This window comes from Sparus aurata, chromosome 7 (assembly GCF_900880675.1).
Source record: "Sparus aurata chromosome 7, fSpaAur1.1, whole genome shotgun sequence".
Taxonomy (NCBI): Eukaryota; Metazoa; Chordata; class Actinopteri; order Spariformes; family Sparidae; genus Sparus; species Sparus aurata.
Window position 1 is genome coordinate 33,454,230 of NC_044193.1, and position 27,514 is coordinate 33,481,743.

At 40.8% G+C, this 27,514-nt stretch overlaps 1 protein-coding gene across 3 annotated transcripts; it reads left to right on the forward strand.

The window, feature by feature from the left end:
• Positions 1-2,480: 2,480 nt before the first annotated feature.
• gpr173 (G protein-coupled receptor 173) lies at positions 2,481-27,140 on the forward strand. 3 transcript variants are annotated; one of them, XM_030423357.1, is made up of 3 exons: positions 2,481-3,441; positions 3,632-3,717; positions 18,196-27,140. In XM_030423357.1, exon 3 carries the CDS (start codon positions 18,382-18,384, stop codon positions 19,564-19,566), a length of 1,185 nt encoding a protein of 394 aa, XP_030279217.1. In that variant the 5' UTR covers positions 2,481-3,441; positions 3,632-3,717; positions 18,196-18,381; the 3' UTR covers positions 19,567-27,140. The 3 variants fall into 3 exon arrangements, with proteins under 3 accessions (XP_030279217.1, XP_030279215.1, XP_030279216.1); XM_030423355.1 differs by lacking the exon at positions 3,632-3,717 and having other exon boundaries at positions 2,482-3,441; XM_030423356.1 differs by lacking the exons at positions 2,481-3,441; positions 3,632-3,717 and adding an exon at positions 3,746-4,207.
• The last annotated feature ends 374 nt before the right edge of the window (positions 27,141-27,514 follow it).

Here is a 27,514-nt window from a genome sequence, read left to right on the forward strand (position 1 = left end):
TAAGATGTGTGCCTTTTGTATTGGTTACTGACTGCACTTCAATTCATGGCTCATCATCTGAAAGAACACATGCATCACTAACTGTTCGGTTCACCCAGCTCAATTTCAACTGACTGTTTACTCAGTCTCATGATGATCTGACTAACAGAAGCCACCAAGCATGCACCCCTGATTTTGCAGCCTACCAAATCCAGGACATCCTACATGGTCACTTCAAATACTGAGACTGCTCTTCAAATCAGGAGGGCTCATCTTTTCAGTGGGGTTAATCTCAGACCCATATTGGAGCTAGATGACCTGCCATGTTTCAGCAGAGTGATGTAAGTAAATGTGTAGGTTTGCATGCGCATGTGCTACTGAGTCCCTAAATGGTGGTAATTAGCACTCAGATCCTTTACTTAAGAAAAGTTCTGATACCACAGTGACAACACACAACTCAACAAGTCCTGCCATCAAAACTGCAATTTGATTAGATTAACGTGACATACTTTAGTGAATTTGCAACTATTATCAGCAAACAGACAACTCAAAAATATCAAAAGTAAATGTGCTCATGGTGTCAGCTGCTGGTTTTCAAGTGTGTGACAGTGTATTTTCCAGATAATCCAAGGAACATGCAATCATTTAGTTTATCACAGACATTTAATCAGGAGATACGTGATTTTCACTGGCCAGCAGGGTCATGAAAAAAAAATCATTAAGGAAACTAGTTACTGAGGCTGTCAGACAGATGTTGTGGAAGGAGAAGTACAATATTTGCCTGGGGGATGAAGTATAAAGTTGCACAGAATGAAAATGCCACTGTAAACAAGTAACACATGGCTGTATTTTTTTGTTTGTTAATGCTATGTGTCAGGTTAACGAGTTCTTGCACATAACAATTAATATGTATTAAAAGAGGTGTGAGTCCATCCTGAGAAGCCTTGTCATCTTCCTGAATGAAGATCAAGACTAATTCTTTGAAGGATACAAAGATTTTCATAATTTTTTTGCATATAGTTTTGAACAGGGTTACCCACACTGATCTCTCCCATGGCACACTTTTATTGAATCTGATGAGTCTTAATATTAATGAATGTGCACACAAAGGGTTATAGATATATTTTGTGGTTTATGTACATACAAATATTTTCAATGTACAATAAATATGTATCATTTTATATCACTGTGAAAGAAATCCAAGGTTCACAAATGTTTTGCACTTGATGACATGTCTTATATTTTTTCTGTTTGCGGTGTTCAGCATTTTATTTAACATGAGTGTTCTCTATTTGTGTTGTACAGGCCTCTGTAACTAAGAATGCAAAGAGGGACACCAGAGTCATAGTCACAGGGATTAACTTTGAGGAGATGTGGATGACAGAGAATATGGTGATGTGGATTATCGTGGGCAATTAAGAGTGTAGGACCATGGGCTTGGACAAGCTTAAACGTGGACAGTTTGTCACTTCACCTTCCCATTCTATCTCTCCTGGAGTATGACTTTACCTTCCACCCTTCTAAAGCAGCCATTACTGTTGTCAACTGACATGTCCATGTTTCCCCTCCCTGTCACCTAATTAAAATCTCAACTCAGGTTGAAATGGACCTAAACATGATTCAGCACGCTGTGTGATTTCCTTTCATTGTGAATGGCCAGAACTCTCTTCATGCTGTAAATATTTACAGACTCAGTTATATTTAAATAGCAATGGGTATCTTTGTTAATCAGACTTTTGGACTGTAACATTTTGTGATTTAATTTTATTTCAATTATTTGTAAGTCCAAAAGTGGTTCACAGTACCTACAACAAGCTTGGGATTTTGTAATGACTAGAGAGATGCAGGCGCCTCCCTGTGGCAAATAAGGGTAAATCAAGGTTACAGGTAGGACTATGCTTATTGACCAAGACAGCTTTTTCAGGTCACTAAGGTGTGGATATTCCCAAGTGTTTTTATCCTGATCTGTGAAAAACATATTTTGCATTTACTCATATACCTAAATACAGATATATATCTACACAAAGCTACATGTACCTCATAAATAAAAATGTATGTACACTCCCTTGCATAGTTATTTGTTCAACTTTTGCAGAAACATTCATGCAATGTTTACAAATGAGTTGTATTTGAATTAAACCTATTCTCTCATACCAGTATTCTTGTATTTTGTTGTGATACATTCGATGAGCAAGTAAATGTACTTTGCAACAAGATACTTTTTGATGTATTTGTGCCCATCATAGTGAACATCAGCTTTGCTTTGACTAGGTTGGACAACAGTTTTCATAAGTACCAGGTGCTCCACGTTGTTAATTACACTACTCAAAATCAGTCAGGGATATTGAGATATGGGTGCATGTGATAAAAATCAAATTAAAGGTGTTGCATTCACAGACAGAGCAAAAATAAGGATTCAGATAAGTCAAGGTATAAACAAACAAACAGTGGGCAAAACTCTTTACAACCACATATGCACCGACTGTAGTGGGCTAGTGGGGAAAAAAATCAACCCCCCCCGGTGGCCGCCCCTGTCAACAGAGCAGTCAGACGCGATTACATTCAGTGCTGATAACAGCAGCAGTAGCTGTTCTGGATGCTGCGTTCATTCCCGACACATGCCTTTCTGCTCCGGATCAAGCCGCGCGTCCATCTGCCCGTGTCACCGTCGGAGCAGGCATCTCAATTAGGATATCTGCATCCACAGTGTTCTCCCCCGTACCCGCCTGTTTGCCAGACGCCTGGCCGTTGACGGACTGCGGGACAGAATGAGGATTGGCCGCGGTGTCATCCCGCAGCCTGAACCCGTCTGCTTGGGGCTTTCTGGCCTCGGTACGCCCTTGGATTGTTTCGGCATGCGAAAGGATTTCATGAACAACAAACATGAGGTGTCGGCTTGACTGGAACAATGCGAAAGGAAGTGCGGCGGCGGTTCGACAGGGTTTCCGAAAACTGCGAGCTTGAGATGCTCCACAGGGCGTCTGCTGGGGTCTGTCAGCTCTACGAAGAGACGAGGTTACACATGTTACTGTAGGATACTACCGATACTACAATACCAAGACTGGAGATAGCGTTGACACCAGACGCACCACAGAGCCCTCTCTGGATGGTGATGCTGCCGCCGGGACTGAGGTCTACTGGCAACCGGCGCGAGCCTCAGTGGAAAACAGGGAGACATGACATGCACAAGAAAAAAGAGGAAACGCAGCTTTGGCTTCCTTAAATCATTTGTTTTGTAAAGGGAGTCTGCAACAGGCTTGGCCAAACACCTTTGACGAAGATTTGAACCAGTGACACAGCTGTCCGTACGCCGCAGGTGCTGCTGTCTGTCTTTTTACCAGCTGTTTCCAGCTAGTCATTTCCCCTGGAAACAGCCAGGTGGATCGCTGTAGCCCGCATTTCATGTAGACTGGAACAAACGGCCTGCCTGCCATAGTGGGGAGGACAAGCAGCCCACAGCAGGTAAGCAGCACAACATGACTACCATTTTGTATTGCCTACAGGTCCCTTGTGTGCTAAATGTCATGCTGCCTGCCTCTGCGTTCCTGCATGTCAGTTATTGTGTGTAATAAGGCTTGCTGCCGTCTTTCTGGCTGCCTGATGTAGGCCCAGACTATGGCAGCTCACTGGGACTGTTCTTTGTCTGTCTCAGGCTCCACGGGTGATCATCTGATGTGGGGTAGCAGTATGCAGAGCACATCCCAATATTTGATGCATGCATCACAGCAGCATACACTGGTCAGTGTGACGCTGTGTTGTGTTGATGATTAATTATACAGGTTTTCTAGCAGCTGGAGGGCCTCTCTCAGCACTGGGACAGCCAAGGGATTTAATATCATTTGTTGTAATGTGCCCCTTAGAGAACATAGCGCCACCTCCTGAAGGAATACAGACTGTGTGTGATTTTAATCCACCTAGACTCCTTCATGCTGCAACAGCTAGTGGCTCTCCAGTCCTCATCAGACCTTTAGGCTCCATGTGAGGAGGCCTGATGCTGGGCCCCACCGTCAGACACCAACTCTGTCTACATCTCATCCAGTGAGCTTTGTCGCCTCCTCCCACATCAAGCCAGAGGTATCGGGCTGCTGTTGCTACCCAGTTCCTGACAATGACTCTGCCCTCCGCCGCCAACCAACTTCCAGCTTCGTAAAGCCCCTCCTTCAAGACACACAGCCTCCCTCACAGTTCCACAGCAAGTGGAACTTCCAAAATGACCTGATAAAAACAGGTGATGAGAGTGTCACTGAGTTAGCATAATACATTGATCTTGATTTGTTAAACATCTTTATTGTTTTCCAGACATCATTCAGCATTTTGCACATTTTTATTCTAAAGAGCACCAAGTGATTTCATCAAATTTGCTTTTTTCAAATAACATTTCCTCAAAAGGCTCACCTTCGTCTTCCATAACAGCCGATGTAACACCATTCTCAGACTGTAATGACACATATCAGCTGAATGATTAATTAAATTATTATTGCAGGTGTTTGTCATCATACATTTAGAGGTTTTTACCATGAGAAGGCTATACACCTCCTCTTATTTGTAGACAAACATGTTTCTGCCTCTCCTGTCATTTAAAATGTCTGGTTCACCCAAGTTAGAGAAGTCTACATCCACGCTAACAGATGCGTTTTGGCTTCTCTCCACTTCATGTTTTTTTCTGCATTCCAGTGTCTTTTTTTCAGTTGTTCGCAATGAGGATTGATGCGTATGCAGCAGCATGCATCCGCCTTGAGAAAAAGTCGTTTTTTTCATAGTGATGAGCCTTTTCTTGTGTTGCCGCTCCGAGTACTTAAAAAATGAAAATCTGAACAATGTAGGAAGGCACTGGGGTCTTCACCGTGTCTTTTTTTTTTTTTAGGTAACAAATCATATATAAGTTCAGGCAGGACTTGTCTCATGTCCATCTGAGACAAAAAGAAAATGGAGGAGAAGCTTGTTCTGGCTGTGTCTGTCTATCCTGAGCTTCATCAGACAGACACTCTCATAACAGAGACAGAAAAATCTGATTGTCTGAACACTTAATTCTGCTGGTGAGCGTTGTACTTTAATCACCCCACACACTGTAAGCTTTTTATTTGTTAGCTGTGTGGTCATCCCTCTGTTACCATAGTGTTAGCTAATGTCACTCAAAACCAATGTGCAGTTTTTTTTCTCTCACCGCTCAAGTGCTTTAACCCTGCGCTCCCTAATGCACTGCCAGCACTTTTCTGCCAAAAAGAAAAATTATGTGGACACGGGCTCTTTTTTCCCCTACACACCAAACTGACATCAAATAACTAGCTGTGAGAAAAGCTAACTGTTGCGTTGTGTCATGTTGCCTCTCTGGGGGCCAAAACGCTGCACTTGAACTCACTGTAAAGACCAGAACAGGTGATCAAGCTTGTACATTTTGCGCCTGCGTGAGAGGAAATACCTCTCAAGGATACTACAGCAACAGAGACAAGGGGATTTCCCATTCTGTTTCTGTCTCTTTTTTCTGCACTCATCCACTTATCTGAACAGCCAATCAGAGTCATTTCTTTCACTGACGAGCTGCCACTTCTACATGCTGAATTGGCCAAATAAACTTCCATCGTCCTGGTATAAGGGCCTTAAGGCTGTACCATTGCTCTTAGCTATACTAACATCAGCATGCTGACATCAGCATAATGACAATGTTAACATGTTGATGTTTTGCAGGTAGGCTAATACTATGGTCACCATGCTCACATTCAGTAAAAATGAATACAATATAGGGGTGTTCCAACAAGGGTACCTCACGATTCGATTCGATTTCGATTATGGGAGCTTCGATTCTTCGATTATAACGATTGTCAATTCGATTCAATTATTGGTGCCACGATTCTTCGACTATGCGATTTTTAATGCTTTTTTCCATACAAGATTGATTTTGTCAATCAGGGCTTGTCAGTCGTCTTGTTTGCTCTCTCATAAAATCCAAAGTGCTTCCACACGGTTGCAGTGAACCCCGATGGCGAGAGAATCGGCCGCTCTTCAGGGGCTGCTAAAGCTGTTGCCATTTTGCAAAGAAACTAACGTTACTGCTCCGTTTGTTGTGGTCCCACTTACTAAACAGTCCGGGCGGACTCGCGCGCTACGGTTCCGGTTACGTGTTTTTTGTTCCAGTCTTGTGGCAAAGCATCGATGTTAATTAATCGATGCCAAATCGTTACATCGATGAATTGCACCCACCTCTAGTACAATATGTTAGACCTGGCCACTTCTCGAATTCATACTGCACCCAAATAAGGGGCAGCATATCACCAGAGTAACTGTTAACTGTAGCTGCTGTTAGGTAGTTGTCCCAATTAGCCTTGCAGCTAGTGGTCCAGACCGGGAGCTGGGAATCAGAATCAGAATTCCTTTATTTGTCCCACAAACGGGGAAATGTTTTTGTCTCAGCAATATTGCAATAAACAATAATAGTAAAAAATAAACAATAAAATAGTATAAGAACAGCAATAGCCAGCTAGCATGCTAACGTCAGTAGACATCTCTGCAACACAGTACATTGATGTCTTTGATGAGACTCAAAGTTCTACACTGTTTGTTGAAGTGAATTGTTTAGTTTGTTTAGTGAATTTTCCTTTGAATGTGCATGTTGTGTGAATAATGCAGAATGAGGACAGATTTGGAAAGCACATTGCTGTGCAGTAAAAATTTAACTGCACTGACTCCAGTACTTGGGGTGGTCATCTCAGACACAGAGTTTAAAGCTGGGACAAATAGAGCTAAAGTTCTACTAAAGTACTACTAGAGCAGGGGTCTCAAAGTGCCAGTCCTCAGGCCCTCCTCCCCTCCATCTGACCTGCAACCTGATAATATAATACTGTATAATATAGCCCACCAAATTATTATTTTTTAATTAATTAATTTTTTTAGTAGTTTCAAAGTAATTTGAACTACACATATTCAATTGCTGTTGTTCATCAAAAATGCTTCTACAGATTAAAACGGCAGTCAATCTCAGCATTTGTGCATCTCAGCGGATCCATTTTAAATATGTCAGGGAGATTTTTTATACAGTCAGTGGCAGTATTGAACAAGAAGAAGCTGTTTGATGAAGAGCTACAGGTGACAGGCTGCACACCTTCAGCTTCTGTAAGAGGTAACAATTCAACTCCTTTTTCAGGGGGCATGTAATGTAATTAGTGTCCAGCCACCAGGGAACATCAACTACCGCGGAATGCTCCGTGCAATGGTTATTTATTGGCAAAAAAACAAATGTTTATACAGATGTATACTTTTGTTTGCATTTTTATTTTGTCAAATCGGTAGAAAAGTGGAGCAGACGTGCTGCCAGTTCTCTGTAAGGCAAAAAAAGGGAAAAAAATGATTTCATATATAAGTTCAGTGCAAAGTTTCAATAAGTTATTGTAACTGTTAAAAACAAATCATGTCAAAATGTATACAAACTGCTGTTTGCATTTTTGTATTATTATGGTAATAATAGATATACAAAATAACCCAGAAGCAGCTTGAGAAACTGTTTTTATTTTGTACACTTGACTCAACATGGATACACGACTGAAATGTAAAAACTGGTGGAATATCAGCACAGTATAACCATAATAATTTGCAAGCTATTGTTTTCATACTAAGGTTTAAGACAATCTGAAATTCTGTTTTAGCGTACTTAAGCATGTTAAGCAATTTAAGATGCAACCAGTAGCTGAGTTTTGGCTAACGGAAGCAAAAATACTAAAATTAACATCAACCAAGACAGTGAAATAGGCCAGTTTTGTCCAACTAGCTAATTAATTACATAGAGATGTTGATGGAGAAGTTGATGCCTCATCATTCATGTAGGATGGGTTCAACTGTTCCTTCCAACAAGTGCGGAGAGTGCTTGCTGGCTATATAAATACTACACTGCTCAAAAAATTGAGAGAGCACTTAATGGTCACAGTATAACACCAAGGGACTAAACCTCAGGGATATCAATCTGTCCATTTAGGGAGCAGAAGTGATTGTGAATCAGTTTCACCTGCTTTGGTGCAAATTAAAGTGACAACAGGTGCGTAGAGGGATATAAGCCCAGCCCAGCCTTTGTGGTCTGCATTTTTGTATAGCGCCTTACTATCGACTACTCAAAATGATTTTACACTACATTTACCCATTCACACACATTCATACACTGATGGCACTGTTGGCTGCCACGCAGGACACCAACCTGCTCATCAGAAAGAAAACTAAGCATACACACACATTCACACACTGCTGGCACAGCAATTTGGGGTTCAGTATCTTGCCCAAGGATACTTGAGGAGCCGGGAATTGAACCACCGACCTACTGATTAGTGGACGACCCTGAGGCACAGCTGCCCCGCCAGAGCCCTACAAAATGACCTCCAGCAGGTTACTAATGCTGGTGCTGTTGGCCCTGGGTTCCTCCTGGTGCAGGACAATATCCGGCCTCATGTAGCCAGGGTGTGTAGGCAGTTCCTGGATATCGAAGGCATTGATGCCATTGACTGGCCCTCTTGTTCCCCTGACCTAAATCCAATTGAGCACCTATGCAACATTATGTATTGGGCAACGCCAAGTCCAGCTACAGACTGTCCAGGAGCTCGCTGATGCCCTGATCCAGGTCTGGGAGGGGATCCCCCAGGACACCATCCACAGAGTCATCAGGAGCATGCCCAGACGTTGTCAGGAGTACATCCAGGCTCGCAGAGGTCATACAGACTACTGAGTCACATTATGAGTTGCTGTGGTAAAATTTGTTGGATCAGCCTGTGATTTCAACAAATCATACAATGTTGTTTAAAGAGATGTTTAAAGAGGCAGCTACAGAGGGCAATACAGTAAACTTGGAGGAATACACAGAATCAGTCCTGGCCTACATTGTGAGGTGTGTGGAGGATGTCACTGCTACCAAAACCATCACCATCTCTCCTAACCACAAGCCATGGCTTAATGCGGAAGTGCACCGTCTTCTGAAAGTAAGGGATGCTGCATTTAGAGCAGGGGATGCAGAGGCACTCAGAGCCGCTCGACGGAGCCTTACAGTGGGAGTCAAAAGTCAAAGTCAAAGTTAGCTTTATTGTCAATTCTTCACATGCACCAGCCATACAAAGGAATCAAAATTACGTTTCAAGAGAGCAAAGTCCAACTATGTTTAAAAAAATACAGGGTCATTTCTCATCTAATGACCCACGCAGCATGTGGAGGGGCATTAAGAGTGTCACGGACTACAACAGGAAGAGTGCATAATGCCCTCCTGATCCATCACTACCTGATGCTCACAACATCTTTTATGCTCGTTTCGACGACTCCCCTCTTAGTATTACATCAGCTGAAGTGGAAGACGCTGCATAAAATTAACCCCCGCAAAGCTGCAGGCCCTGATGGAGTTCCAGGCAGGGTCCTCAGGGACTGTGCACCCCAGCTCTCATCAGTCATGGCAGACATTTTAACATCTCACTGTCACAGGCCACCATTCCAACATGCCTCAAGACATCTACCATTGTCCCTGTGCCAAAGGCCACTGCAGTGTCTTGTCTCAGTGACTATCTTCCAATCGCTCTCACCCCTATTGTGACGAAGTGTTTTGAGAGGCTGGTTATGGCGAGCATTAAAAAGTCCATCAAGATAACAACTGACTCCCACCAGTATGCCTACAGACCAAACCGCTCCGCAGCTGACGCCATCGCTGCCGTAATACACTCATCCATCACAACACCATATCCTCCACTGTCATCCTCAACACTGGCTCCACCCAGGGCTGCATCCTCAGCCCACTGCTCTACACCCTGCTCACTCATGACTGCAGAGCACACTGTGACAGTAACCTCATAGTGAAGTTTGCAGACGATCTAGCTGTGATGGGGCTTATCACCAACGGAGATGAGTCAGCATACAGGCAAGAGGTGGATGGACTGGGACTGTGGTGCAGGGAGAGCAACCTCACTCTCAACAACAGCAAAACAAAAGAGATGATAGTGGACTTCCGGAAGAACAGCACAGCCACTCCTCCTCCTCTTCACATCAACGGCACAGCTGTTGGTCCCCAGCATTAAGTACCTTGCTGTACACCTCTCCAACACCCTCACCTGGCGTGAAAATACTATGAGCCTTTTCAAAAAGGCTCATCAGCGCCTGTATTTTCTGAGGAAGTTAAAGGGGGCAGGGCTGAACTCAAACATCCTCAGCTCCTTCTACAGATGTGTGGTGGAGAGTGTACTGACCTCAGTCTGGTACTGCAGCTGCACTGAGGCAGAGAGGAAGGCACTGCAGAGGGTAGTAAAGTCTGCACAAAAGACCACCGGATGCAGCTCTCCACCCCTCTGGAACATCTACATCAGCCGATGCACTGACAGAGCTACCTGCATCATGCGAGACCTCACCCACCCCACACATGGATTGTTTTGCCCCCTCCCCTCAGGCAGGAGGCTGCGCAGCACCCGGATCGAGAACCACAAGAATGAAAAACAGCTTCTTCCCGGATGCTGTCAGGCTGCTAAACAGCTCAACAGTGCCGCACCCTTGATTGCTGCATGGTTTTCATGTCCATCCCCTTTATGACACTTTATGAGGTTGCACTTGATGCTGTTGCACTTGAGTTATGGGCTATGACTTGAAACTTTAGTCTTTAGTCTTAGTCTGGATGTTTAGTTTTCTACTGATTTATTTATATTTATACATAATTATATATTTTTTTAGTAACATATTTATTTATATGTTTTAACTTGGCACCGGGACCTGGGCACTGTGTTTCATTTTTTTTCCATGTTCCTTGGTGAAGAAATGACAATAAAATGAGTCTGAAGTTTGAAGTCAATGTACATCAGTAAAGATTTTCAACTTGAAGAATTTCAAACATTTAAAAACATTTTTAATTACAAGCTTTGTGATTAATAAACCTGTATTTAAATGGTAGGTAAGTTAATCAATTAAATCAATATTCTAAACTTTAAAAGGAGGTGATATTGTTATTTGGTATTACTATGATCTTTCCTGACAATGTCTTGTATTTTTGACAAAAAACATAATTTTGTTCTTAAACTTAAAAAACGGACAAACTAAGCTGTCACTCAAATGGAATAGACTACAGTAGAATCTGGGACTTTTATGGCACCCTACAAGCTTGGTTTCTGGTGTTATAAGAGAGGTTGCATCTGCTCGAGGCAGAGCCAATGCCATATCCTATGCAAGTGGCCTACACCCTAGTGAGCATTTATACATGTGGACTGGTATGTCTGCGTTGCCAGTTGACGTCACCCTTTGAACACACTGACCCACAGTTGTGTCTCAGGACTAGAGTGAGCAGACAGGTAGAGTGTCAAGGAAGGCCACGGCTCCACACAAACCTGGCTTGAACAACTTGGTTTCAGCATGCCAGCGTTTGCCACTGGGCTGCTTCTGGAGGGGCAGCCTGTTCTTTGGACATCTGGCCTGTCCACTCTTTCTCACCCAGAGACTCTCCAGCAGTGCAGAGAGGCTCCGGAAAAGGAGTATCATTCAGAAGAGCAGTGGCTGGCCTAAGAATTGAATATAATTGTTGTGGAAACTACAGGTCACAATCCCCGATTTGACCAATGCCACTAAACACCGGAGGAGAAGCCAGAAAATGCAATGCTTCCAAGCGGACCAGTCACATTCCTTGGGGTCTGTGTCGCTGCGACATGGGAATGTGCATGTCAGGCTACTCCAGTCTTTGTTCTATAAATGACTGTTACTAAAGGAATTGTTTCAGTCCATATAGACACACATATACAATATAAACAAAATAAAAAATAAAAAATAGTTAATGCGAAATATGTATAAATATATTTTCCATTGTAACCAGTAAAATTTAACCTCAGACCTCCTCTCAGCCTCTCTGTGTCACTATAACCAGTTCACCACTCTGCACAGAACTCAAACATTTTTTTTTCTCACTTAGGTTTTTATTGAGTTTTCACAAGGATATAAAAGTAACAGCACATCAGCATCAACACACACACAAAGAAAAATATATATATAGTACAATAAAATACACAGATAAACACAGAAAAACAATAGTTGTCTGGAAATGTTTTGATATTCATGCAAATATATTTTAGTTAGGCATTCATTTGGTCGGTGTCACGTCCCATATAAATAATACATTTTTTCCAGTTCTTTTTAAATGTATTCTTCTTGACTCTGAGGAGGTATGTCAACTTTTCCATAACAAAAATGTTTTGAACTCCTGTTTAGGAGTGTTTACATTGCCAATTTCTAGTGACGGCTTTCTTACTTGCTGCAAGTAAAACTTTAGTCAAGTGAGATCTTCTTTTATCACAATACTTTCAACGTTCCCAAGATACATCACAGGACAGGTATTTGGAATTTCATATCCCTAAGTATTCTGAACAACTACATTAACATTTTGCCAATGTAGCCTTATCTTTGTACAGTTCCAGAAAACATGCGAGTGGTCAACCTGCCTGCTCCCACACAGCCTCCAGCAGTGCTGTTGTGTAGCAAGTTGCCTGCTTTTTATTTTGGGTGTTATGAAAAAGCGGGTTAAATTCTTCCAGCAAAACTCCCCCCATAGTAGTGAGTTTGTGGATGTATATTGTCCACACATTTGATACCATTCTTCCTCTGTTATTTGAATCTGTAACTCTGCTTCCCATTTTGCTTTTATGTAGAGCGTTGTTTCCCTCCCCCCCCGCTTCTCTCCAAAGCTTGGTAGAAAGCAGAGATGACCCGAGGCCCCTTCTGTTTGTATCCATCCACAATGACCCCAATCACATTATTTGAAGTTTCATCTGATTCCAACCTTATCTCTCTTGTAAAGTAATCTCTTAACTGCATGTATCTAAAAAAAATCCTTGTTTTTTCGAGGCCATACTTTGCCTTCAAATCTTGGAAGCTCATAAATTCACCATTCTCTGAAACTGTACACATTGCCGTTATGCGTTTTTGTGCCCATTCTTTGAATATTGGATCATACACCCCTGGCTTAAACTTTGAGTCACTATGCAAACCACCTCAATGTGCGCGCCCCTCCCTTTAATTTGTATTTTTTGACTACAACGCCCCATATTTCTAGCGTAAATGCTACTATTGGATCCATAACATGTCTCAAAGCCCCTATCAAACCATTGTCTCCCACAAAGACCTGGGTCTGGTAACCCTGTATCTCCTTTTTCATTTCTTTCCATCAAGACTCATAGTCAGGTCTACACCAACATGCCAGGGGTCTGAGTTGAGCTGCATAAAAATATGCCCTAAGATTTGGTAAAGCCATTCCCCCCTTACTTTTAGGCAGCTGAAGTGTCCTAAATGTTATTCTTGGCTTTATTGCTATGAATCTTGAGTTCATCTTATCCCAGGCTATGATGCTATCCGTATGTTTCAAGTAGATTCATTAGTTTTGGGAGATAGTTATTTGGTCGTTCAATAAAAATAATAACATCATCTGGGAAAAGTCCAATGATGTTCTTTCCTCCCTACATTGACACCTTGCAGGTCTTCTCTCTCCCTTATTGTTTGCGCAAAGAGTTCAACATATGAAGCAAAAAAAGTAGGAGAAAGACAACTCAAACTCGAGCATTTTGAGATGAATTAGTATCTGCATTCTCAAATGTGACAAAATAAAAAATAAAAAATCATAAAAAAAACAGCAGAAAGATACGGAAGCGCATTGCATTCACTGGATAAAAAAAAAAGACACCTTATCTCGTAATCACGAGAAAATATCTTGTAATTACAAGATCAGGATCTCGTAATTGTGAGAAAAGATCTCATAATTATGAGACGAGGAAAGGTGCGTCGTTGACTGTGGTCAAGCCAGCCGTGGTTCGCGTTTGCTTGGTCAAATCAGCCACACCGTTTTTTTCTAGTGCGCGAATCTAATAACATTTACGGTAATCGTACTGAAGCCGCTCTAAGGAGCTGCTGGTAGTGACTGTGTGGGTCAGACTGCAGTCTCACAGTCAGACCCATGGAGCATACGAGGATAAGGATTTTGACAGAGGATTACTTAAATAGTACACAGTAGAAGTACTTCATTATAGTTACACAAGTATTCTAGGGAGTACTTAGTTCAGCAGTATATGAATCTTGGTCTACTTTTAGAAAATTCGTTTTTTAATAACACATAAATGTTGGGTGAAATATCCTTATTCTTTTTCTCTGTTAAGGATTTTGACACAGGATTACTCGAAAAGTACACAGTAAAAGTACTTCATATTATGCGAGCAAGTAGTCTAGGAAGTGCTAAGTCCAGCAGTTTATTAATCTTGAACTACTTATGGAAACAATTTTTTGTTGTTGTTGTTTTTTCTCATGTCGTCCTTTACTTTGAAATCCAGATACCTTCGTGATACCTTCAGTTTATTACCGGGAGTATTTACTGTAAAAGTATGATCTCATAATTACGAGATCTTTTCTCATAATTACGAGATCCGGATCTCGTAATTACAAGATCTTTTCTCGTAATTACGAGATCCTGATCTTGTAATTACAAGATTTTTATTTCCTAATTACGAGATCCTGATCTCATAATTACGAGATCTTTTCTCGTAATTATGTGATCTTTTCTCGTATTTACGAGATAAGGTGTCAAATTTTTTTTTTTTATCCAGTGAATGCAATGCGACACCTCACTGACGGTAGATGTTTCACAGCAATGTAACAAATGCACATGTCACCGCTGAAGGTCCACAGCGAGCATTGTTACATTTAGCCAAACACTGCTCACAGCTAATGGTCATGCAACATCTTGGGTAAACTATGCTGTGGTACAATAACATAAACATAATTTTGAAATGAAAAAAGAAAACTGCATATGCATGACCTATTGTTATTATGATTCCCACCCTGCCGATGTTTTACCCTGTCCTTTCCCAGTCATGTTAAGAATTGCAAAATTGACTCCCATTAGGGCTGCACGATATTGGAAAAAAACTGACATTGCAATTTTTTTAACCCATATATATTGCGATATGAAAAATACAGGAATTTTCATCAGATGACCTGAATAGCACTTTATGTTATGGTGCACTGCTTCTATCTTGTGGACAATTAACCTCTTATCTCTTTTTGACGTACTGAGCTGTGTGGTACCGACGTAAATGGTCAAACAAATTAGTTTGCGTTACCTCTGGTTGTGGCAACAGATGCAAGGCACTGTCAACATAGAACACGTGTTTGGTCAATATCATCCTTCTTGTAGCCGAAATAATTCCAGATAACTGACATTGCTTTTCTTTTTGGCACCAAGTCTTCGTTTGCGGCGATTTTCTCTTGTTCGTTGCTCACTTTTCAGTGTTGTTACCAGCGACTCACTCCGTGTGCAGGGGCATGGTCTGCTTCAGCACACTAATAAGAACTAATGTGATTGGTGGATCGCTGCTCATGCAGAGTCTGCATGCACAGTGTGTGTCAGGTACCCTTCAAATTAGATGAGTTCATTTGCCTCCTACGTGGCAGGCCCTGCGATGTGACTATTGCACACACATACATTGCGATGGCGATGCTTAAACAATATATCGTGCAGCTCTAACTCCCATCCTGCGGAAATTCCACAGAAATCCCATGGCCCACAGGATTTCTAAAAAAATGTCAGCCTTGATTATGCAGTACTTAATTCACATGAGATTCAGTAAAAGCTGTGGCAAAAATGATTTCAGTGCACCTGCGTACCCAAAAATGATTTCTATGCTTATATGTAACTCAGGTCTTTTTCTTCAGTTTGAACAGCTAAAATCCCATAAAATCTAATCTTTACAATTCTAATTTTGGCCGCACTGTGGCATTGTGCCTTTACAATAATATACGCATTACTCATAACCCTTTTAAGTGACAAATGACTGTGATGTGTAACCATAAATCAAGCAAGCCTGGCTGAAATGAGTACTGGTTAAAACTTAACAATCACCATTGAATAAACATGTTATTATAACAGAGGTTTCCATCATCAGTACCAATTCCAACATCTTCAATATCGGATATTTATTATTAATTTCATACCAGTAGCATCTTTTGGTGAAGCCATGGACACTCCTTTCTTCTCTGGTCTGGCTTTCTTGGCTGAGATGTCCACACATGCCCATGTTCGCATTTCACTTAAAGAAGTTGTTCACTAAAGAAAGATGGCCCTTCTGGCACAACCAGAATGAACGGGGCTGTACCAGACTATAAAACCAAAACAAATTGCACAACACAGGAGGGCCAGCTCCCTAGGTCAAGACTCTGCTGTCCACTTACATCTGAAGGAGAAAAAATCCTTTGAGGACAACAATGTAAACATGTTGGCCAGAGAAAATAGATGGTTTGAAAGAGGAGTAAAGAAATCATCTATGTCAAACTGGAATGGCCATCTTTGAACCGAGGAGGTGGCCTACGACATTACTTATCACCCATCTACAATGCAGTACTGTGTTCCCTCACCAGACAGCTCAACAACCATTCACACGTGGGCTCACCTAGCCCTAGTAACCCACATGAAGGCTAACGACCCACAAGTGGCCCTAAGAATTATGAAACTCAGAGATCACATGTGTCCTTAACAACTCTGTAAGAACACTCCCACACAGAGTTTAAAAGCCTGCAACTCCTCTCCAGTTATTTAGAGCTGAAGAAGCCTCTTGGATGAGAGGTGAAATGTCCTCAAGATCATTTAGAATGTAGTAAGTCGTTTTTTGGTTTGGTCCAGAGGCTGATTGCTCAGAATTTGTAAGGTTTAATCGGTTAATCCCATGACTGGCATAGTAGGATTGCCATACAGGAGAGGGCAGTTAGAGATCTCTGCAGCTCCCCACTCCACACTTTAACATTGTCAAGTCAGATGTTGTACCGTGGACCTCTTTGGTGCTTGCCCTATACTGTGTATATTCTTGGTCACCAAGCCAGGTGATTAACACTCCTGTACCACATCACGCAGTAACTAAGATTACATTTCAGTTGATTTATTTTTACTTTTATCTAAGTAGATTTTGGTTGCTGATAGTTTGCTGATGTCTTGGAAGCTAACTAGCGATGAAGCTAACAAGCAAGGTACCTGACGTTACAACAGTAGTTGACAGTAGTTCAGCAGAAACGTGGCCACACTTGGTACTACTCTTCTAATGTCAATGCAAACTGGCATGGCAGGAGCAAAGATTTATCTATTATAACACAACACGGTTGCATAATGAAATGAAAGTTCCTAAACTCCTTCATGCCACACAAATTGCAGATGTATACAGTTTTTTACATACAAATAAACATAAACACAAAGTGCATCTTTTGAATCGGCATCAGGGTGAATGTAAGCAGCAGCAACAAGATAATGGTCGGCATCTTACTTTTAAAAGTCAAACATCGGCTTTGACTGTGTGTGAGTACCAAGCAACGATATTAGTCCATTTTAACTTATCCAGCTGTAGTTCTGCACTCTGTTGGCTCAGAACCCAGCCTGCCTGTCAAGTGTAACAGCTTGATCCCAGCCTCATTTCGAGTCCCATTTTGTCCATTTGGATTGGATTGGCGGGATTAGCATGGCTCTTATCCTCTCTGGGGTGGTCTAAACACTCATGTTGGATGGTCTAAAGATGCCGTGGGCTGTGATGGTCTCAAAATCCACAGTTTTTAATCCAGAGCACCTGCTTTCTTCTCCACCAATAAAGCTGAAAAGAAATTAATGAATTTTGAAAAAAGAAATGTTGCATAAATTGGAGGAGCCACCAAGCGCTTCTTCTTCATGTGCCGCAGATGCCATGGGATATTCCCAGTTGAGCCTATAAAGCACCACTAGTGGTCAGGTAAAGAAGCAGTATTCTTTTTTATTTGTTGACTTGATTGATAGCGTAAAGTTGTGAATAAATAATGAGCTTACATGCTTTCTTTTTTTATCTCCATCAGAAAAATGGCAAATGGCATTGTGATAATACCAGGATTGCCACAGCAAAGCAAGAAAAATCTTGAGTCTGTTGATATAAACGCCAACTGACGACATTGAAGGGTCTCAAAGGGTTGTCCCATTTCAAAGGGGAAGATTTCTTTCCAGCTCTGCTGCTTTTACACCAGAGATAGTTGAACCAAACCAAACAGGTTAGGTGTGAAAGCACCCCTAGATACCTCAGAAGCATTTCTTTATTCAAGCTAAATAATCACTAAACAGTAAGATATCTTTAACGTTTCACAATTAAAGTTGATCTGGTGCAGTACTACCTAGATGACTGAAAAGACTGTCCACAGACACATCTTACAGAGAGCCATGTCAGTTCCTAATTCTTTATCTTCTTTGTCCAGGATCAGGCGGGGAGACGACATAGTACACCAACAAAGGGACCTTGCTCGAAATGGGGCGATGTGGATTGAGGTGTTCCTGTTCCTTCTGAACTTCGGAAAGAAAGCAACCACGAGGACGAAGGAACGACTAGCAGACGGAGGAGGTGGTGGAGGAGTGGTGGCTTTGGTGTCTGCAGAACAGGTGGTATGGGTGGGGGGGCATTTGGGATGGCGAATGGAAACGAGAGCAGCGAAGGGCCTGCTGGGCCTATGGCAGCAGTGGTGGCTACCACAGGAGGTATGGTAGCAGAGAATCCCTCCTCAGCTGTGTCTACCTATATCAAACTGGTGCTGCTGGGGCTGATCATCTGCATCAGCCTGGTGGGCAATCTGGTGGTGTCTCTGCTTGTGCTAAGGGACCGGGCACTGCACAAGGCACCTTACTACTTCCTGCTGGACCTGTGCCTGGCAGACACTATTCGCTCAGCCATCTGCTTCCCCTTTGTGCTGGTGACTATAAAGAACGGCTCAGCCTGGACCTATAGCGTGCTGAGCTGCAAGGTGGTGGCCTTCATGGCAGTTCTCTTCTGTTTCCATGCCGCCTTCATGTTGTTCTGCATCAGCGTTACACGCTACATGGCCATCGCACACCACCGCTTTTATTCAAAGCGCATGACATTCTGGACATGTGTGGCAGTGGTGTGCATGGTATGGACATTGTCTGTGGCAATGGCTTTCCCACCTGTTTTTGATGTGGGCACCTACAAATTTATTCGCGAGGAGGACCAGTGCATCTTTGAACATCGCTACTTCAAGGCTAATGATACACTAGGCTTTATGCTAATGCTAGCTGTTCTCATTCTAGCCACACATGTTGTCTACATGAAGTTACTCCTCTTTGAGTACAAACACCGCAAGATGAAGCCGGTTCAGATGGTGCCTGCCATCAGTCAGAACTGGACCTTCCATGGGCCGGGGGCAACTGGACAAGCAGCAGCCAACTGGATTGCAGGCTTTGGCAGGGGTCCAATGCCGCCCACTCTGCTGGGAATCAGGCAAAACTTGCACAACCAGAACCGGCGCTTGTTAGGCATGGAGGAGTTTAAAGCAGAGAAGCAGCTTGGCAGGATGTTCTACGTGATCACCCTGCTGTTTCTGGTGCTCTGGTCTCCATACATAGTGGCTTGCTACTGGAGAGTGTTTGTCAAGGCTTGCACAATACCACACCGGTACCTCTCCACCACTGTGTGGATGAGTTTCGCCCAAGCTGGGGTCAACCCAATTGTCTGTTTCTTCCTTAACAAAGACTTGAAGAAAGGGCTCCTTTCCCACCTACCAGCCTGCTGCAGGACTAAACCTCATCTGCCACGAGAGCCTTATTGTGTCATGTAAGCAGAGATGATGATCGGAATCTGGAAAAAAAAAAAAAAAGGGCAGCCAACAGATGCTCTGTGGGAGTCTCTACTTGAGTTATTGTGGCTTTTGATTCAATGCAAGCTACTTTTAAGCAGTGGGTATAAACAAGTGAGCGTATTAGTAACTCTAAAATGGTTAACATGTATTCCCATCTACCAACCATTTTTTTATTCATAACAACAGCATATATGGAGTCAGATGTTGATAAAAAGAGGGAAATCATTTTAATTAGATTTTTATAAAAATAACAAAACATGCAAGTAATAATGCAGTCATTGTGGAAACCAAGCCAAATGAAAAGCCACCAACAAATAATTAACTAATAACTAATTTAAGCAGCTTCATAAGGGGCCAATTTGAAAAAGTCCTGGATTTACACAAAGAATGTTTGAGTTAATGTGCAACAAGAAAAAAGATCGTATAGCAACTTTGTTTGTCTAAATTTCAAAATGCGATATTAGTTAGGAAAGCCAGATAATGCTTATGGATAATGGAGAGACAGGAGGAAAATGAAAGAGCGATGCAAGATCTGAACTAGGGACGTTGCCATTCATGCTCAGCGTCTTAACCACTAACTGCACTTTTTTTGGTGTTTGATTTTTAGCTCTTGACAACATTGTTCCAGGTGTCCATCTTCTTATAATTTAGATTTTCTGGCACAACACAAAAACACTCTCTTTTTGTTCCGAAATTTAACCATGTAGAGAAACTTCAAAATAATCAAGCTTAAGTTATATATTCTGTCCAATTCAGAAAGCAGTTGAAAAGATAAAACATTATTATTCCATTCTGGCCTGAAGATTATTAAAAAATCTAAGACTTTATAAAATTCCTGTACTGAGTAAAGTAAACAAAGGCACCCTTAAAGAATCAGGTCTATGGATGTTATTCTGGTGAGACTTTAACAACTAATCTTAAAGGGGTATTCTGGTAGTTTAAAAGATGGGCCTATTGTTAAAATAATTCTTCGATAATTTAAAACTGGAGGAAGGAGATTGGAGTCAGCTCAAAGTTCAAACAAGGTTTAATCTTGTACAAAGTGAAGACTCAGTTTCTGAGGAGGAAAACTTAAATTTGTCTGTTTATCTGTATTTATCTGTCTCTGTGGGTGTGTTTTCACTCTGACAGCTACTAATTTCTGCCCTCCTGCACCTAAAGAAATAATTCACAGAGAAGGAAGTGATAACCTTCAGTGATTACTCAATACCTTACATAGGTCATAAAACAAGGTCACAGGTCACATTTAATAGTTACATTTGAACATGCCTGTGTAAAACTTCAATTCACATGTCTCTACATGAAGTACAACATTTCCATCACACCTATGTTCACAAGTTTTGGTGAGTTAATGATTTCTACTTTGCAAAAGTTTTTGAATCAGTCCAAGTATATTGCTTCAGCTGGCATCATGACATGGCTGCAACATAATCCTTTGGGGCAATTGTCTAAGCTAAAAGTGCTTGTTTTTGGAATTGACAGGCTGAAGTTTTTTATTGTTAGTGTCTCTGTCTGATTGTATATTATGAAAATGATTCCTACAGAGACAGACCATCCATTTTTGTTGCAGCCATTGCAGCCTTGTCGCAGCTGCCAGTTAAGGAGATCCACTGGACCGATTCGGAGATTTTTGGTATGAATCATTTACACACCAGTACATGTAAATCTAGGGCCTGGGTTTAAAGACAGCGAAATTTCCCCTTTCATTTTGTGATGAAATATAAATGCTTATATGAATACCCTTCACTGAATGAAGAAGAAAGATCGGGTCAGTATCGGGTAATCTAACTAATTACTATTTCCATCGTTACAACACCCTTACCGACTATTACATGTGGCGCGTTATAAACTGAAGCTACTCATTGAAGCTGTTGTCATCTGACAACTGCCACATAAGTGATGATGACTGGCTAAGGTAGAGTAAGAGTTTGTAAGCCAATCAGAGGCAGTGTTCAGTTTACACACAAACCACACACGCACACACCAGCCTCATAAACTGGATTTTTCTACTCCAGCTTCACAAAAACTTTTGACACAGACTGAACTGAATGCAATGATAGACAGGTATGTTGTTGAGAACATGCTCCCATTATCAACAGTTGACTCAGACTCCTTCAGAGCACTCACTGGCAAAATACCGGGGAGAGCAGGTGCAACTGGCTTGTGAAATCTGCTTAGAAAAAAAATCCAAATTCTTAGACATATTTATAAAAAAAAAAAGTAATGCAATAGTTACTTTCCCTGGTAACTAGTTAATTCAATCACTAACTCAGTTACCTTTTGAGAGAAGTAACAAGTAACTGTAACTAATTACTGAAAGTAACGTGCCCAACACTGATCATTTGAAGACAAAAAATAAACCCTCATCAGCCCAGATTATAGTAAGCAGAGTTGTCTCACTAACGACTGATTACAATCAGCAGTTGAACAAAAAGCTCCTCTTAGAAAGTATCACTTCCCTTACCCTACAAGTAGTGCAAATAAGATCATCCAAATACTGAGAATGTGGTGGAAATCACTTTCCATTGGCTACCGGGTGCACTTAATTTACTCAAGGCCATTTTAAAAGTTTGAATGGATGCACTGTGTAATCACTTGTTGACGGATGGTTTCTTTCAAAGCCTCACTTTCTTGTGACATCAGTCTAGAGCTTTAGGCAAAAAGCTAATTATCACTGTGTGGATCAACTTTCTGTCAACAACCAGTCCGCTCACTTAAATTGCCGTTTATGTTGGAAAATTTAGCTTCATCCATTTGTAGCAACCACTTAGTGGTTAATTATACAGAAGCCTTTTTTTCCCCTTTTCAGTTCAACTTTTAAAAATGTTCAAATACAGATATACAATGCCATATTTTATGTTTTTGAAAGCAAAATGATAAGGATTGGTATAGACTCTTGTTAGAAGAGAGTTATTACTTTTTAAGTCTAAGTACTGAGATAAATTCAACAAGTTTGACTTACTGTGTCAGGAGTTAAGTTGGAATTCTGATATAAAGCAATTAAATCATTCATGATTACTTAGAGGATTTGATGGGACACAAATTCACAGCAGAAATTATTGTATACTACATCTTGATAAGTGTGAGGCAAACGGTACAACTATGTCCCCATCACAACGTGGAGCCAAATGGCTGACACAAAAAATTTAAATATTTCTTTCAACCAGCTCATAAGATTATGAGATAAACCTGGAGTCAATATCAACTTGATATTATTTGATCATACAATAGAGCCTAGGAGACTTAAATCATCAGCATTACTACACTCAGACTAGTGAAGGTATAAGAATGCAGTTGAAGGCACATCAACTGCTTTACTTTTGCACAAATATAGATAAATCGGTTAACTGTGCTTCTTTCCTTTTTCTCTCTGAAAATGAACTGCAACTTGAAGGTGAGTTTGGTGAAAGTAAAGGGCAGGGCACAGAGATTGTAATTAGTGAATGTCTGAAAACGTGACAGTCCTTAAGACTGAGGGGAAACAGTGTGGTTGGCTGCTCTACTGTGGCATATCTGTAACACCTGACAGCAGCATGCCGCAATGAATCGCTGATCTTTAAGAATTTTCAGAATTATGGCCTTACTCCATCAAAACGTCCAAACAATGCAACCAGGAGAAGACGAACGTGTCTCTTCTGTCTGCGCTGAAGTCATTCAACAGGATGAAACAGAACACTGTGTACACTAGTGACGTCCGGAAGACTTGTTGCTCTTCCCATCAAAACCTGGAGAACTGTGATCATGAGAGAGGACATGGGGAGAAAAGGCGAACATCAAACAAAAGTGACTTTTCTACTGCAGAACCTGAGTGAACCCTGCTCTGGATTTCTGTGGGATCCTTTATTTCAGTTGTTTTCTTCACAGATAACAACCTGAGGAATGAAGGAAAAACAACCGGTCTTTCCATTTTCATTTGTGAGACAAAGCCAGAGAAAAGTGTGGATTCACAGTCGATGCTGGAGAGACCTGACAGTGCTTTTTTAGTTGCCTCAGGCAGATTATCTTTTGTAAATTTAATGTGACCTCTGTACTAGTTAGTATGTATTATATTGACAGCAAACCAACTTTGAAATGCAACTGAAGAGTTCCTGATCATTGCATTTTTACTGTGTGTGTGTGTGTTTCTATTTGCAGGTATGAATCTGTGTATGTATGTGTAAGATGGTGGTTACATGGGTGAGACAGGTTAATGAGAGGGAAAATACTGACTAGATACATATTGCATTCTGAAAAGACATCATTCCTGCAAATGCTTCCTCAGTATTTCTAATGTTGACCTTTTTCCTCACACAAAGATCTGAATGTGTTTTCAAACCAATGAAGTTTACTTAAGTCCCTTTTTGTAAACATGTAGTAAATTATCATAAATTGGCCTTTTTTGTACATATTGAGGGATAATGAAGGTAAAAAGGCTTCCGATAAAGAATCCAGACAGGCCAAATGTGATTGAACACACTGGCCTCTCTCTGAATGTTTTGTTTAAGAATAAATTCAGAAAAAATGAAGTTTGCCAAACCACAATTTTCATGATGATAGATAACCAAGAATTGTACATACAAAACACTGCACTTTGACATAAAATCAGCTCCAAATTGCTACTCTCTTTAAAGGGTAAAACCAAATTATTCAGCTTGGGTGTTCTCCATCAATTCCATCAGCAATAAGTACACTGAAACCTGTGAACACAGTCGCCTCACAGTCTGAAAGGTCAAGAAACACAAGCAGTCAGATGATCAGACGGGTAGAAAACCAACCAACAGGTCAACCAATGCTTTGTAGGAAAAAAAAATCAAGGTTTACAGACACAATACAGTGCCACAGGAATGAGTCCTTAAACCAGGAAATAAGTTAGCATTTTTGCTCTTCATGTTCCCTCTTCCCAAGTCACTGGGGTTTTTGAATTGGTTTTCAGTTAAATGCCTGAAATAAGGTCTGTGGTTAAACATATTCTCAGTGAACACAGAGACTCATCTGTTCACCAGTCTGTCTTTACAGACTAACTCGTTGCAAACTATTCTAGCTCCAACTTCACAATTTGTAAACTGATAATTTATAGTTAAGTGCATGGGAGTCCTAAATGGTTATAGAGAGCTGAAGTCATTCCCCTTCTGGTGGACCCAGAGGGACTTTACTTTAGAAAAACTTTGTCACTATTTTCACAGACTTTAATGACTTTGAAAATTGTTTTTGAAATTGACAAATACTTTATGTGTGATCATGACGCAGTTCAAATGAGTCTTCCTCCATTTTCTACCATACAGAGTTTTTCAGAAATAAGGTCCCATAGGGCAAACTGGAAGGGGCATGACTTTGGCTCTCTATGGGTCAAACATTATTTGCTTAATTTCCCGTGATAACAAGCTCAATTGTATTTGTTTTCTCAAGATCAGAAGTTATTTATGTCATTATCAAGGAATAGCACATTATTCCAAGATATTGAGATCATTTATCTTGAAAAAACAACTTATTAAGATTCATAATGGTGGACCATTGCTTACCGTTTTAGGAGTGTATACATTTTTAATGAACCAGTTAAATGTTTTACCTACTGATTTGATATGAGGGAATTTACATTATGGCTACCACAGGAGATAGGCATAACAATAGTGTTATTATGTAGTGCTGGTTACCAAACAGACTTTCCAGAGTAGGTGGCCTGAGTGGCCATTATGCCATGTATGTACATCTGTGACAGAAATAATAACAGTGTTAGCTGCTGAAAATCATTTAATCGTCCATTCTGTGTTGAGATAAGACAAAATGAAACAACAGTCCTACATACAGTGATCAACTCCAAGCAGAAGTGTTTCTGTCCAATAGGCTACAATCTTTGGCAAAAAACACTCTCATTGTTGAGTGTGTGAATGGTATAGGCTGATCAAGTATGTGTATAAATATATAAGAAGAAATAAGATTAAAGTACTGTCTGATAGATTTATCTATTATCGGTTCACCTTGAGCTGACATTTTCAGCTTCAGGCTATAAGTGAAAAGAGGGAACAGCCTTTTGTTTTCTCGTGATAACTGGTTAATTTATCTTGTTGTCTAGGGATAACCAAGCTGGTTTTCTTGAGATAACAAGAAAAATCAATCTGTCACAAGAAAAACAGTCTTTAAACGGCATCAGAAAATAATTGCAACTATTGCTGTTAAGGTTAAAGCTTCTGCAAAAGACTTGTGGTGGTGACGTTGAAGTCATGTGACCACAACTTAGTTTGTTTAAAGCCCAATGTCAGCTTTTCCTCTTTTTTATTTTCTGCATAATCCAAAATCCCCAAAATGCCATAGGCTTTTTGTCAAGGGAAACAGGGCGATGCTGACTCGTAGGTTAGCTGACGAGAATACGTAATCCCTGCCGTTGTCTGTTCTTGCTTCGATTTTGACTTCAGTTGTTTTGCAACGTTTTGAAATTTGGTGAGGTTTTTTTAGTGACACCTTCACTTTTACTTGCAAATACAGTAGTAATTCAGACCATTTTCACATGGCAATGTCATCACATTCATGTAACCAAAATAAATGATGGTTAAAAAATTAATAAAACCCAAGTTGTAATAAACTGGAATTATCCTTTAATCTTTGCCTTTCGTCTCAGAATGGCTCACAACAGACAACAGTCTGGTCACATTAAAAATTAGCAGAGTGCGAAGGTTCTGTTTCTATTGGCAAACTAGAAATTAAAAAGACATTCATTGATAACACACAGCTAAAAATTAACTTGATACTGTATCACACAGTAGCCAAAGCTCTTTTTCACTGCAGGTTTTACTCTGATAGCTTAATTTTATAAAACTGAACAAGCTTAGTATGAATTTCCCTAAAGATTGTATTTTCTTGTCTTGTGCACAAGAATATAAAATGTTAAAGATTTCAAATATGTATTATCTTTGTTTGGACAGTGCAGTATGATTGCCTTTTTAAGCTCAGAAAAAACAGAGACAGTTTGCGTTCAGCCAACTAATGTAAACTTGCTGGTTTACTGTAGTTGCATTTTAACAATGTAATAGTTCCATTTAAAGAAGTAGAACATGGTAGCTCTTGCACATGGCATGCAATTTTGCAGCCATGAATGCTGGTGTGACTGCGCCCCAGCAGGGAAGGAGCCAAATGCCAGTCTGACAAGTGAATGTCCAAATCCGTCTCTGGTTGTTCTGCTGTGTAACTGTCACATTTCAAATATGCACGGTAACAGGAATCACAATAACAAGGTGTCACAGCACCTATATACAGTCCAATATGGGAGAAACTAAAAATATTGCAATGTTTTAGCGAGGAAAAGAAACTGTTCATTTTGAACCTTAAAGCAGAACAATGTTGAACGTAACCTCAGTGCATCATGAATTTAAAAAGAAACATCCTTGAAAAGATACCGAAAGGTTTGAAGGATGTGAGAGGTTTTTTTTCTGACCGCCAAAAATCATGGTGGCAAGTCAGATGCTGCGGTTTCCATTTGTTCTGTATTATTTTAAAAAGTGACTGAGCTATTACGCATGTCCCTGGCGATTTATGATTTTTGTTGTCGATTTTGTAACGAAAATAAATTTCATTTGAAATGACCAAAACATTATTATTAACTTACTCTACCACTCACTTACATTTACTGGTATTTAGCCACCCAAATATACACAGAAATAAGGAGCCAAAAGACACACCCCTGTCTACATCGTTGGAGCTGAGGTGGAGCAGGTGAACAGTTTTAGGATCCTGTTAATTAGCATCACAGAGAACCTATTTTTATCACCAACCAGGTAAAAATAAAACAACAACTCTAGTTTCCCTAAGGAACATTAAAGTGCCAACAACATTTTTTTGCGAACCAGGATTTCTAGGAGTATTATTGTTGTCACCGCTGTGGCAGAGACAACCATTTACCTCAGAGTCACAAATAACATCATTGCTGTTTATTCAATCATGCAGTCAATAATAAAAT

Coding starts and splice junctions, on each gene's coding strand:
- gpr173 (XM_030423357.1), top strand. CDS start 18,382: ATGGGTGGGGGGGCATTTGGGATGGCGAATGGAAACGAGAGCAGCGAA.